The sequence below is a fragment of the Eulemur rufifrons genome, chromosome 8 (assembly GCF_041146395.1).
Source record: "Eulemur rufifrons isolate Redbay chromosome 8, OSU_ERuf_1, whole genome shotgun sequence".
Classification (NCBI taxonomy): Eukaryota; Metazoa; Chordata; class Mammalia; order Primates; family Lemuridae; genus Eulemur; species Eulemur rufifrons.
Genome location: NC_090990.1, coordinates 29,235,910 through 29,250,635, shown reverse-complemented (window position 1 = coordinate 29,250,635; position 14,726 = coordinate 29,235,910). Strand labels below are relative to the sequence as shown.

The following is a 14,726-nucleotide window of genomic DNA, read 5'->3' as shown; positions in this document are numbered from 1 at the left end:
TAAAGAAATGAGAAAAACTGAGTATCATTTGTGAATCAGTGATTTATACCAAGGGTTTGGCAAACTACTGTTTGGATCCAAATCCAGCCCTCTGCCTATTTGTGTAAATAAAGTTTTAGTGGAACACAGCCATGCTTATTAATTTACATGCTGTCTATGGCTGCTTTCACACTACAATGGCAGAGTTGAGTAACTATAATATAGACTGTATGGCCCACAAAGCATAAAATTTTTATTATCTTGTCCTTTACAGAAAGTTTGCCAACTTCTGATCTATATCTTGCTGCCTGTCCTATTTCTTTTGTGGTTATTTTAGCTCTTGGAGATGTGGTAGACATACGATGTCTGGCTTCATCATGGGCATTATAGTAGGTGTTCAAGTATTCTCACTAAGTCAATAAAAATTACCTTATTTTGCAATTTACCTGATAATAAGAGACTAAGTCTTAGGTAGCCCAAACAGTCAAATAAAAGGAAAATACTAATCTAGGTATGATTCAAGCCAGTCAGCCACCACAGTGAGGTAGACTGCTTTAAACAAAGAGATTCCTTTTCATTCATTTAGTAATAGGGTGTTTCCTATGTGGAAGGTCTGAGGTTTCTGGCCCGTGTACATTACAGCATAGGAATTGATTACCATAGTTGATATGTGTAATAGAGAACTGTAATTTATACCCTAATTATTATGGTACCCCTGATGCTGCCATAATTCTTAAAACCAAATTCTCTTGGGTGCTTTTGATCAGAACTCAAACTAGTACAAACAATTACTCAGGACTGACCAAACCTCTAGACCTGTGCTGCCTGATAAAATAGCTGTTAGCCACATATAGGTATTTAAATTTAAAATAATTAAGGTTAAATAAAATTCAAAACTTTGTTCCTTACCCTAGCCACATTTCAAGTGTTCAGTAGTTACATGTAGCTATGTATTTGTGGCTGCCTTATTGGGTAGCACAGATACAGAACATTTCAGTCAACACAAAGTTTTATTGGACAATGCTACTCTAGATGCTAGAGTTTAAGATTCTCAGTCCAGTGAAATCCAACACTTACTGTATGATTTAATCTTTCATTTGTGAAAATGGAACAGTAATTTTCAATGTTTTCTCTTTCTGACAGCAGTGATGAAATGTATTCAGTCCTTGCTTTAGGGCACTCTCAGCCAGAAGCAAAATCTTCATTAAATTCTGATAACCTCTTTAAATCTTGACTTTAGGAAATATTCTCACTTATCCTAGGGACTAAGTCATGATTATTAATTATCAGCCAGTTCATAAAATGGTTCAGAACTGACTGATTCCTGGCCAAATCTATTAGGCTTAGTTAAGGATGGTGGGAAAGGAACCAGTTCTAAAACAGAAGCTATAAAATCAATAGAGTGTAAAGTCTTGGCATCATCTTTGGAGTGATTTAGATTTCATCATTCAGTGACTCATTTTTATTCCCAGCATCTAGTGCTTTTTGCATGGTCCAAAGGGGCCCTGTGCTGCTCCACTACAGAGGAAACTTCAAGAAATGCTGGTTTGCTACAGTGTTTTAGCTTGTGAGATTCTCTGGGACCTTCCCTGCTCCACCATGGGGTCACCTCTAGGTGGGTATTAGGGGGAGATTGGTAATTGCTTTAACCTTTAAATAAAAAACTTGATAATCTTTGTGAGCCAATAAGATCTGTATTTAATAGCCTATCCCTTAAAATGTTTTCCCTGGCCCCCAGCATAGTGTCACCTTAAAGATTTTTTTCTCTAGCATGGTATTCTTCAAACTTTGAGAGGCTCTAAGACCACTTCAAGAGGCTAAAAGATTCTGTACACTCCCCAACTTGTTCTTATTTACTATCATCAGAAATGCTTCCCAGGTTCTGCTTTTCTCTAAATTACCAGGTCTTTGTCATTTGCACCTCAGAGCAATGCACCTGTGGCTAGGATAGGACTGGGGTGGGGGAAGGTGAGAAAGATCCAGTTTTTAGAGTGAGGATTCAAGTATAATCTCACTCATCTGGCTCCTCCCCACCCCTGCCTCAATCCTCTCACCTCATGTCTCTAGATAGCCTTTTCTTCATTCTTCCTGAGCGAAGATGGTGGGATCTAACCATATTGGGTGTTAAAAGCTGTCACTTAATGGCAACAAGGGACCTCTCCAGGAGTTAGGTTATTCAAAAGGAATCTCCCCACCCACTTTCTACCTCTTCTATTTTCCATGAGCTTCCTGGCCACTTCTTTGAGATACTGGTATATCTTGGTCTGGCATTTTAGATCACTTCCAGAACTAACATGAAAAACATCTCAGGTCATCTTTCAGACCATGATTTTAAAATATTAATATAAATGATCCACTCAGGTCACCTAGATTCTTCCCCCTAATACTCCTTTAGCCCAAACAGGAAAAAAATAAGTTTTCTTATGCTCAGAACTAGTCTGCAGATGGCTTAATGTTTAGCGTAGATTATATCCCAAAAGCACTTTTTTAGGAAGTTGACTGTGATAGAGATTTCTGTTTCCTTTACAGGTCATTTTACCTGGGACAAATACCTAAAAGAAACATGTTCAGTCCCAGCGCCTGTCCATTGCTTCAAGCAGGTAATTGATTCTCAACATCTTTAGTAGGTGGGAGACAAGGAGGTTTTTTTTTCTGGTTCTCAGAAAATCAGAACATGAGGTGGTAGCCCTTGGGCTTCTCACTTGAGGGCCCCAGAATAAAATTCCATGGGAAGAACACAATTCAAGGAGTAAAATTTGGTCTCTATGAATTTTGGCAACAGACATTCTTCCCAGCTTCATCCCAAGTAACACCCTTTCCTCTTTCTTTACCTCCTTGAGGATATTCTGTGTTACTGAAAACAATTGCTGGTTTTTACTGTAGCTCTTAATTCAGACAGAAGACAAGAGTTATAGCCCATAGAAGTTGAAAATGGAGGAATATTCCTTTCTCTATACTCAACAATCCTGTCACAATCTTACCTTTCTATAAGAGTGTTGACACTGATCCCCAATGGAGAGCATTTTAAGAGATCATCAGAGGTCATCCAGAGCTTCCCATGAGGATTAAATGTCCCAGATAATACACAGATAATGTTGATTGTATCAGTATACGATGAGGCTGGTAAACAAAGAAGCACAATGCTGCTACACGGAGCTAAACATCAGAAAGTTATTTACATCTCTTTTGCTTTAGTACTTAATGGTTATTTTCTCAGACTGTCAACATTTCACTTTGAGTTTGAATTTTGTCGACTTTCTAAGTAAAAATACAAATTTAGGACTTCTCATTTGAAATTAGGGACTGAATTCATACTTCTACCTGAAACAATTTTCTAAAAGGCATAATATGTTAAACAGTGATTTTTAAGTCACTGAAGATCAGGCAATCAAGAAGTGATCTCTGAAAGATGGAAAAGAAATGAGTCGTCCCCTGTAATTTCCCAGCTTATTGCCTTAAGACAGTTCCCAGACCTTGGACCAAGGAAAGAGAACCCTCGATTGAGCCCAGCAGACTCCCTAATTTGAGGAATGGAACTGAGAATCCAGGTAAACAAAGGTGGCTAGAATTTTCAGGACAAATTAGCAGAGAAGAGAGAGCTGCACAGAAGGAAAACCACAGAAATCTGCGGAGGGTCCCCTTGAAGTATTCAGGAAAGTATTACTGTTTTGTAAATGCATATGAGGAAACTACCTAAGGCCAAAGGAAAAACCATCTGAAAGGATTCAAAGGAATAGACCCTGGCTCTCACACGGTGCCAGGAATAGTTCCTGATCTCACCAGCTAGACTAGAAAATCTCATAATTCATTGGGCATTGGATAGAATACTCAGGACAGTCTTACTCAGTAGTATGAAATAGTTAGCCTTAATCTGAACACTGCTTCAGATTGGCTGAGAGTAAAACTCAAAAGGATCAGACTGTTTCCAAATAACTTAACTGCATCTGGGAACAAAACACAAGATTTATAGGAGTGCAAGAATATCCAGTACCCAACAGGTAAAATTCACAGTGTTTGGCTTCCAAAGATTAACAGGCATATAAAAAGGCAGGAAAATGCAAACAATAATGAAGACAATCAATTGATTGAAACCAACTCAAAACCTACATGGATCATAGAATAGCAGACAGACACACTGAAATAATTATTTTAATTTTATTCAGTATGTTCAAAAGTTAAGCAGAGACATGGATGATATAAAAAGACTCTCATTAGACTACCATGTGTGAAATGAAAAATCCACTGGATAGGATTAATGGCAGAAGAAGAGATTAGTACACTTGAAGACATAGCAATAGAAACTATTCAAAATGAGACACAAAGAGAAAAAAATTTAGAAAAAATGAAAAGAGCACCAGTGAGCTGTAGGGATAGCTTCAAGTGGCCAAATAGACATGTAATTGGAAAGAGAAAAGAGATGGGAGACAGAAGAAATAATGGCTAAAAATTTTCCAAAATTAAGGGAAACCATAAGCCCACAGATTCAAGAAGCTCAATGAATTCCAAAAATAATAAGAAGAAAACTACTCTAAGGCATATGATAATCAAATTGCACAAAACCATTGATAGAGAAAATTTAAAAGCAGCTAGAGAAAAAAGACACTTTACATACAGGGTAACTAAGATAAGAATGATACATTTCTTGTCAGAAACAGTACAAATAAGAACAAAGTTGAGCAACATCTTTAAAGCACTAAAAGAAAAAAAAAAAAAAAAACCTGTCAACCAAGAATACTGTATCCAGCAAAAATGTATTTTAAAAACAAAGGTGAAATAAAGATATTTTCAAATATACAAAAGCTGGCCAGGCATGGTGGCTCACACCTGTAATCCTAGAACTCTGGGAGGCCGAAGCGGGAGGATTGCTTGAGCTCAGGAGTTCAAGACCAGCCTGAGCAAGAGTGAGATCCTGTCTCTATTAAAAATAGAAAAATTAGCCAGGTGTGGTGGTGAGTGCCTATAGTCCCAGCTATTCAGGAGGCTGAGGCAGTAGGATTGCTTGAGCCCAGGGGTTTGAGATTGCTGTGAGCTAGGCTGACACCATGGCACTGTAGCCTGGGCAACAGAGCGAGAGTGTCTCAAAAAAAAAAAAAAGAAGTCAAATATACAAAGCTGAAGGAATTCATCATTAGCAGACTTGCACTATAAGAAATGCTAAAGGACGTTCATCAAGCAGAAGGAAAATGATACCAGATGGAATAACAGATCTACATAGAAGAATGAAGGTCACTGGAAATTATAAGTACAAGGGTAAATACATATGATGTTTTTTCTTATTATTTTCTTCTTTAAATCTCTATAAAAGATAATTTTATAAATAGTGATAATGTATTATGGGGGTGATAACAAATGTGTAACTAAAATGTAACAACAGAATAAAGGCAGGAGAGGAGAAATCTATACTGTTATAAGGTTTTTATACTTGAAGTAAGTATAATACTACTTGAAGATAAACTGTGGTAAGTTAAGGATGTTTACTATAAACCCTAAAGCAACCACAAAAATAATTGGGAAAAAAATATCAAGATCAGAGATTTAAACCTGACCATATCAATAATTATATTAAATATAAATGGTCTAAACACCCCAATTAAAAGACTGAGATTGCCACATTGGATAAAAAGCAAAACTCAATTACATATTGCCTTCAAAAATTACATCTTAAATATAAAGACACAATAGGTTAAAAGTAAAAGGATATAAGGTAATATTCCATGCTGACATTAGCCATAATAAAACTGAAATAGCTATATTAATATCAAAGTATATTTCAGAGCAAGGAATATTAGCAGGGATAAAGAGTTAATGTTATAATGATAAAGGAGACAGACAATCCTTACATGAAGCAAAACTGATAGAACTGTAAGGAGAAATTTGACTTATAGTCAGACTTTTAATACTCTTCTCTTTGTAATAAAAAAACAAGTAGATAGAAAATCAGCAAATATACAGTAGACTTGAATAACACTATCAACTAATTTGACCTAATTGACATATATAGAATGCTATCCAATATTAGTAGAATACACATTCTTTTCAAGCATACACAGAACATTTATCAAGATAGACCACTTTCTGGGCCACAAAGTAAGGCTCGAGAAATTTGAAAGATTTAAGCAATACAAAATATATTCTCTGATTACAATGGAATTAAATTAAAAACCAACAGAAAGTTATCTGGAAAATCTCCTAATATTTGGAAATTAACCCATTTCTAAATGAGTATGTAAAAACCAAAAGGGACATTAGAAAAATATTCTCAACTGGATGAAAATGTAAGAATATTTTAGAATTTGTGGGATGCTGCTAAAGCAGTACTCAGGGGAAATGTTACATCACTGAACGCTTATATTAGAAAAGAAGAAAGGTTTCAATTAATGAACTCAGCTTCCACTTTAGAAAACTAGGGAAAAAAGAGCAACTTAATTCCAAAGTAAGCAGAGGAAAGGAATAATAAAGACTAAAGCATAAATCAATGAAATAAAACCAAAAATGATAGAGAAAAATCACTGAAACCAAAAGCTGGTTCTTTGCAAAGATCAATAAAATTGAAAACCTCTGGCCAGACTGATCAAGAATAAAAAAGAAAAGGTGCAAATTGCCAATATCAGAAAAGAAAGAGGTGACATCACTGTAGATTCTACAGATATTAAAATAATTAAGGGGGTATTATGAACAAATTTATGCCTTTAAATTTGACAACTAAGATAAAATGGATAACTTTCGCAAGTGATAGGAATTACCACAGCTTAGTCAAGAAGACAGAAAACCTGAGTGGCGCTATTTCTGTTACAGAAATTGAATTTGTAGGCTAAAACTTTTTTCAGAAAGACAATTCCAGGCCTAAATGACTTCACTGGTGAATTGTTTCAAACATTTAAGTAAAAATTATTATAAATTCTACACAGACTTTTCTAGAAAATTTAAGAGAAGGGAATACCACCTAACTCGTTCTATCAGATAAGCATTTTTGATACCAATAGCAGGCAAAGACATTGAAAGAAAAAAACAACACAGCAATATCCCACATGAAAATATGTGCAAAAATTTCAAGCAAAATTTTTAGGGAAAAAAATCTCACTATATAAAAATATTAACATTATGACCAAATGGGGTTAATCCTAGGAATTTAGAATTGGTTTAAATTTCAAAAATAAATCAATGAAATTTGCCACATGCATACACCCACTAAAGAAGAAAAAAACATACCATTATCTAAATAGATGCAGAAAAAGCATTTGACAAAATTCAATGTCCGTTACTAATAAAAAGTCTCAGTGAACTAGAAATAGAAGGGAACCTCCTGAATCTTAAACCCTTCAAGGGCATTTATGAATAAACCCTAAATGGCATTTATGATTAATCTACAGATAATATTATGCTTAATGGTGAAAGACTAAATGCTTTCCTCTTAAGGTCCGAAACAAGACAAGGATGTCTACTTTTGCTGCTTTTATTCAGTATTGTAGTACCAATGCACGCAGGCCAAAAATAGAAATAAAAGGCATCTGGATTGAAAGATTAGAACAAACACCAAAGAAAATATATAGAGGGCAAATAAGCACATGAATAGAGATACTCAACACCATTATTTCATTAGGGAAATACAGATTAAAAGTGATTAGTAAGATACCACTATAGGCCGGGCGCGGTGGCTCACGCCTGTAATCCTAGCACTCTGGGAGGCCGAGGCGGGTGGATTGCTCAAGGTCAGGAGTTCGAGACCAGCCTGAGCAAGAGCGAGACCCCATCTCTACTAAAAATAGAAAGAAATTATATGGACAGCTAAAAATATATATAGAAAAAATTAGCCGGGCATGGTGGTGCATGCCTGTAGTCCCAGCTACTCGGGAGGCTGAGACAGGAGGATCGCTCGAGCTCAGGATTTGAGGTTGCTGTGAGCTAGGCTGATGCCACGGCACTCACTCTAGCCTGGGCAACAGAGTGAGACTCTGTCTCCAAAAAAAAAAAAAAAAAAAAAAGATACCACTATACATTTATTTAAATGGCTCTGATAAAAAAGACTGACTATATCAAATAGTGGTAAGGATGTGGAGCAAATGGAACTTTCATACACTGCTGGTGAAATGTAAAATCATTCACCTACTTTAGAAAATAGTTTGGCAGAAAAACTTCGTCACACTACTGAGCAAAAGAAAGCACTAAATAAACTAGGAATTGAGTAATATATTCTTTAAAAAGTATTTATACCCCAATACTGAAGCCAGCATTTTACGCAATGGTTTGAAATTATCTAATAGAAGATATAGTGGAAGAGAAACTTCCATTTACAATAGTAAATGGGGGGAAAACTAACAAATATGCAAAACTTCTACAAAGAAAACTTTAGAAAACACCTGCCCAAAATCATGATTCATTTTAAAAAAATAGAATGGACTTTGGCAAAATTAAAAAATTTTACCCTTCAAAAGACACTGGTAAGAGAATGAAAATACAGGCCACAGACTAGGAAAAAATAGCCAGTTAGTGCTTTGGATACGTTCTGAAAAAATGTATTGTTAGGTAATTTTGTAGTTGTGCAAACATAGAATGTACTTACAAAAACCTAGATGCTATATGGTATAGCCTATTGCACTTAGGCTACAAACCTGTACAGCATATTACTGTACTGAATACTGTAGGCAGTTATAAACAATGGTAAGTATTTATGTATCTAAACATATCTAACCATAGAAAAGATACAGTAAAAACACAGTATAAAAGATTAAAACAACCATACACCTTTATCGGGCACTTACCATGAATGGAGCTTGCAGGGACTGGAAGTTACTCTGGGTGAGTAAGTGAGTGAATTGTGAATAAACAGGAATACCTGGGACATTACTGTACACTACTGGGCAGACTTTGTAAGCACTGTCCACTTAGGCTACACTAAATTTATTTTAAAGTTTTTTTCATTCAGTAATAAATTAAACTTAGCTTATTTAACTTTTTTACTTTGTAACTTTAAAAACTTTGACTCTTTTATAATAACAGCCTAAACCACAAATATTATACAGCTGTACAAAAATATTTTCTTTGTATCCTTATTCTATAAGCTTTTTTCTATTTTTTAATTTTTTGTTTACCTTTTAAACTTTTTTGTTAAAAACCTAAAACACACACGTTACCCTAGGCCTATACAGGATCAGGATCATCAATATCACTGTCTTCTGCCTCCACATCTTGTCCCACTAGAAAGTTTTCAGGGGAAATACCACTCCTGAAGCTGTCATTTCCTATGATAAAATGCCTCTGGGACTGCCTGAAGATGTTTTACATTAATTTTTCTTGTATAAGTAGAAGGAAGAGTAAATTCTAAAAAAGCAATTAAAAGTATGACATAGCTAATACATAAACCAGTAACATAGTTGTTTATTGTCATTATTAAGAAGTATGTACTGTACATAATTGTATGTGCTATACTTTTATATGACTGGCAGCACAATAGGATTGTTTATACCATCACCACCACGAACACATGAGTAATGCGTTGCGCTAGGACCTTAAGATGGCTACAGTGTCACAAGGTAAAAGAAATTTTTCAGCTCTATTGTAATCTTATGGGACCACCATCATATATGTGGTTGATTATTGACCTAAATGTCATTATATGGTGCATGATTATATTTGCAAATCACATAGCTGACAGTAGTACTCCCCACATTGATCTATGGATTCAATGCAATCCCTATCAAAATCCCAGCTGCTTTTTTTTTTTTTTTTTTTTGTAGAAATTGGTAAGTTAGTCCTAAATTTCATGTAATACAAGGGACCCAGAATAGTCAAAGCAGTCTTAAAAGGGGAGAACAAAGGTAGAGGACTCACATTTTTTGATTTCAAAATTTACTACAAAGCTTTAATACTCAAGACATTGTGGTTCTGGCATGAAAATAGATAGATACATAGATTAGTGGATTAGAATTGAGAGTCTAGAAATGAACCCATCAGTTGATTTCTGACAAGGGTGCCAGGGCAATTCAATGGGATTTTCAAGAACTAGGAAGAACTTGATAGTCATGTGCAAAATAATGAAGTTGCACCTCTCCTCTCTACCACATACAAAAATTAACTGGAAGTGGATCATAGACCTAAATGTAAGAGGTAAAACTATAAATCTCTTAGAAGAAAACACAGGAAGAAATCTTCATCACCTTAGATTAGATAATGGTTTCTTAGATACCATACCAACAGCACAAGTAACAAAAGAAAAAATAGATAAATTGAACATCAAAATTAAAACATTTTGTGTTCCCGAGGACATCAAGAAAGTGAAAAGACAACCCATACAATGGGAGAAAATATTGGCAAATCATGTATCTGGTAAGGGACTTGTATCCACAATATATAAAGAACTCATATAACTCATCAATAAAAAGACAACATAATTTATTATATAAATGGGCAATTAATTTGAATAGATGTTTCTCCAAATATATACAGATGATCAGTAAGTACGTAAAAGATACTCAGCATCATTACTTATTAGAGAAATTCTAATTAAAATTGTAATGAGATTTACTTCACATCCACTAGATGACTCTTAACATCAAAGAGGCAGACAATGGCAAGTGTTCGTGACGATGTCGAGATGTTAGAACCCTCATACATTGGTGGTATTATGCAATTCTGTAGCTACTTTAGAAAACAGTTCAGAGGTTACTGAAAATGATAAACATACAATTACCACATGAGCCAGCAATCCCACTTGTAAGTATATACCCAAGAGCAATAGAAAACATGTCTACACAAAAATATATCATAAATGTTCATCACATCATTATTCATAACAAACAAAAAGAGGAAGCAACTGAAATGTCCATCAACTGATTATGAATAAGCAAAATGTAGTATATCCGTACAATGGAATATTCACAAAGAAATAAAGTACTGATAAGTGCTATGACGTAGGTGAACCTTGAAATATTATGCTAAATGAAGGAAACCATTTATATATTGGCCACATATCATACAATTCCATCTATATGAAATGCCCAGAATAGGCAAATCCATAAAAACAGATAGTACATTAATGATTTCTAGGAACTGGCTGAAGAGGGGAATAGGGAGTGATTCCTAAGGGTTATGGGTTTATTTTGGGGGGATGATGGAAATGTTATAAAATTAGATTGGGGTGATGTTTACACCACTCTGTGTGATATACTGAATATAGAGAATATTCCAAAGATATACTAAAAATCATTGAATTATACACTTTAAGAGGATTAATTTTCTGGTTTGTAAGTTAAACATATATCTACTATATGATCCAGCCATTCCACTCTTAGATATTTTTGCAAGAGAAAAGAAAGTTTTTTTTTTGTTTGTTTGTTTGTTTTTTTTGTTGAGACAGAGTGTCACTTTGTTGCCCAGGCTAGAGTGAGTGCCGTGGCGTCAGCTTAGCTCACAGCAACCTCAAACTCCTGGGCTCAAGCGATCCTACTGCCTCAGCCTCCCGAGTAGCTGGGACTACAGGCATGCGCCACTATGCCCGGCTAATTTTTTCTATATAGATTTTTAGGTGTCCATATAATGTCTTTCTATTATTAGTAGAGACGGGGTCTCGCTCAGGCTGGTCTCGAACTCCTGACCTTGAGCAATCCACCCGCCTCGGCCTCCCAGAGTGCTAGGATTACAGGCGTGAGCCACCGCGCCCGGCCAGAAAGTTTGTTTCCATACAAAGATTTGTGCATAGTGTTTACAACAGCTTGTTTATAATCACCAAAAACTGGAAACAAACCAAATGTCCATCAATATGATGTACTACTCAGCAATAAAAATGAATTATTAATACATTCAACAATATAGATGAATATCAGAATAGTTAGAGTAGCTGAATATCAGATATCAGAATAGCTGAGTAGAAAGAAGCTAGACAAAAAAGAGCACATACTCTGTGATTCCATCTGAAACTGTTAATAGAAAATCCAAACCAATCTACAGTGATAGAAAGTAGATCACTGGCTGCCTGAGTATGGGGTTTCTTAAGAGGCCAGAAGAAGGAGCACGTGACAACTTGAGGGTGATGGCTATGTTCATTATTTTGATTGTGGTGATTCTTTCCTGGGGGTATATGGTGGCATATGGTGTATACATATGTTAAGACTTACTAAAGTGTAGTTTGTTGTGTATCAATTATATGAATGAATTTATAAGTTATTGTCAAAATGAGAAAAAATCAACTCCCAGTAGTTAGTCTGTATGGTGAATATACATACCAATATACATAAATGTTCCATGAAAAGACACTAAGGTTATGATAGTTTAATAGGTTTTAGTGTTCCTGAAAAGAAAATGTTATACCCGGAGGGATAGGGAATTGGAAAAAATAGGATAGAAAGCATTGAAGTAACTGAACTATACAAGACACCCGTGTCCTTTTTTTACTGGTATGAATCTATTTGATACTTCTGTGGAAGGTACGTTTTTCCCCTTCATCTTATCTTTCAGCGTTTCTTTTGCATGAAACCTATCCTAATTATTAGGGAGTAGTTCAGAGTGGTTGTCCCTGACCTAGGTATAACTAATTTGATTTCAAAACATAAATTTTTATGTTTTAGTCTGCCTAATTTCCATGGTTTGTTCTCCTCAGTCCTACACACCTCCAAGCAACGAGTTCAAGATTAGCATGAAATTGGAAGCACAGGACCCCAGGAACACCACATCCACCTGTATTGCCACAGTAGTTGGACTGACAGGTGCCCGCCTTCGCCTGCGCCTTGATGGCAGTGACAACAAGAATGACTTCTGGCGGCTGGTTGACTCAGCTGAAATCCAGCCTATTGGGAACTGTGAAAAGAATGGGGGTATGCTGCAGCCCCCCCTGGGTGAGTAAGTAGACCCAAGCACTCCCTAGCCAATTAGTTAGCTTCCAAAACTTGACCATTCTATTACTATGGGAAAGCCTAGGGTCCCCTGCTTATCCCTTCTTTTATATATCAGAAAAAGGGCCCACAGAAAGGCACACCCAAAATGAAAAAAGCTACAAAATTTGTATATCTTCATCTCTATGTTAGCTTATGACATCCAGACTTCTCCCAAACTCTTTCTTTTTCTAACAGGAAACCACACCCTTTGTTGTTCTTTGTCAGTGTCCATTTACCTGAGAGAGAGAATGGAAGGAGGTCTTGCCACTTAACCTATCACAAAAACCATAAAGTTTTCACGAAATCCTCTAATAATGACAAGGAGTGAGGAACAAAATTCCCAGTAGAAAGGATGACTGTTATAAGGGTCTCCTATCTCTTTCCCACAGATTCTCACTTGATCCTTGGAATTTTCTCACTTTGAATCTATTATTAAATAAAATTCATTATTTTACTTAATAATCTCAATAGATTTTTCTTTTCCAGATCAGATTCACTTTTTTTTTCTTTTTTGCCGTAATGTACCTGAGGGATTTAGCCCATCTTACCAGTCACTGCCAATCACTATTGCAATGAGTCTCAATGAGGGATAGAGAGAGATGGGTTATAGCCTTTGGACTATATTCTCCTCATGAAGCTGTGCTAGATTAACTGAGGGTTAGAGAGCATGTATCATTTGAAAGAGCTCCCCAGGTGCTTGTTAACATTTTCTCCCATTTAAAGAAGATACTTATTATGTAAACTTCCAAACATATACAAAAGCAAAAAAAAAAAAAAAAAAAAATAGCACAGTAAATGCCCATGTATCCTTCATTGCTGATAATTACCAACACATAGTCAATCTAATTTTATCTGTACTTCTCCCTGCCCCGCTCCTGCCCAATTACTAAACATAGTATCATTTTATCATGAAATATTAAATATTTAGTATGTCTCTCTCATAGGCAAGAATAATCAGTGTTTATATTTTCCCAATTGTTTGTTTCTGCCTCTGTCTTTGTTTTCCTGGCCTCCCTCAACATTTTCTTTGAATCAGGATCTAAATAAGATCCACACATTGTAGTTTGTTATGTCTCTTAAATCTCTTTCGGTCTATTGGTTCTTCTCCTTTCTCATTTTTTTCCTTGCAATTTACTTGTTGAAAAACCCAAGTCATTTATCTTTAAGATTTCCCACAGTTATATTTTGCTGATTGTATCCCTTAGATGCCATTAAACATGTTTCTCTGTCCTCTAGTTCCTAGAAATTGGTAGCTAGATCTAGAGACTTGATCAGACTCAGGGTGAATTTTTTCATAAGAATTTTTCATAGGTGGTGGTATTTAATGAAGCATATATGGTCTGGTTGTGTCTGGTGCTCATGGTCTAGATTGGGGGTTGACAGATTTTCTTAATGGGTCAAATAGTAAAAATTTTAGGCTTGCAGACCATATATTCTCTGTTGCAACTTCTCAACTTTATCTTCATAATGCGAAAGCAGCCATAGACAAAACATAAATGAAAGAATGTTTTAAGGAGTTAAGTATTTAAACTTCTAACTCAAAAAGCGAGAAAAAGAATCACAAAGCAAAAAAAAATCACAGAGTAAATACAAAGGAAGAAGAAAAATGATAAATTAATGAGGTAGAACACAGGAAAGCAATAAATCAAAGTACTGGTCCTTTAGTGGAAAAAAAAATCAATGAAATAGATAAACCATCAGCATAATAAAAAAATGGAGTAAACACAAATATAGAGAATAAAAAAATGGCAAAGGGGAAATAACTGTGCAAATAAGTTTGAAAAGCTAGGTGAAATGGGAAAATACACTATTTGTCAAATTCAACCCCAGTAGCATTACAATGTTTAAACAAATACATAGAAAACATATAAAATTTTCAAT

The 14,726-nt window shown here is 35.4% G+C and overlaps 1 protein-coding gene across 1 annotated transcript in view; it reads left to right on the top strand.

The window, feature by feature from the left end:
- The first annotated feature begins 1,473 nt into the window (after window positions 1-1,473).
- Window positions 1,474-14,726, top strand: part of SCMH1 (Scm polycomb group protein homolog 1) — a 103,279-nt gene continuing 90,026 nt past the window's right edge. The window contains exons 1-3 of the mRNA XM_069479798.1: window positions 1,474-1,594; window positions 2,509-2,579; window positions 12,572-12,806. Coding sequence (XP_069335899.1) covers window positions 1,519-1,594; window positions 2,509-2,579; window positions 12,572-12,806 — 382 coding nt within the window. The 5' untranslated portion in view covers window positions 1,474-1,518. The remainder of the gene's footprint in view (window positions 1,595-2,508; window positions 2,580-12,571; window positions 12,807-14,726) is intronic.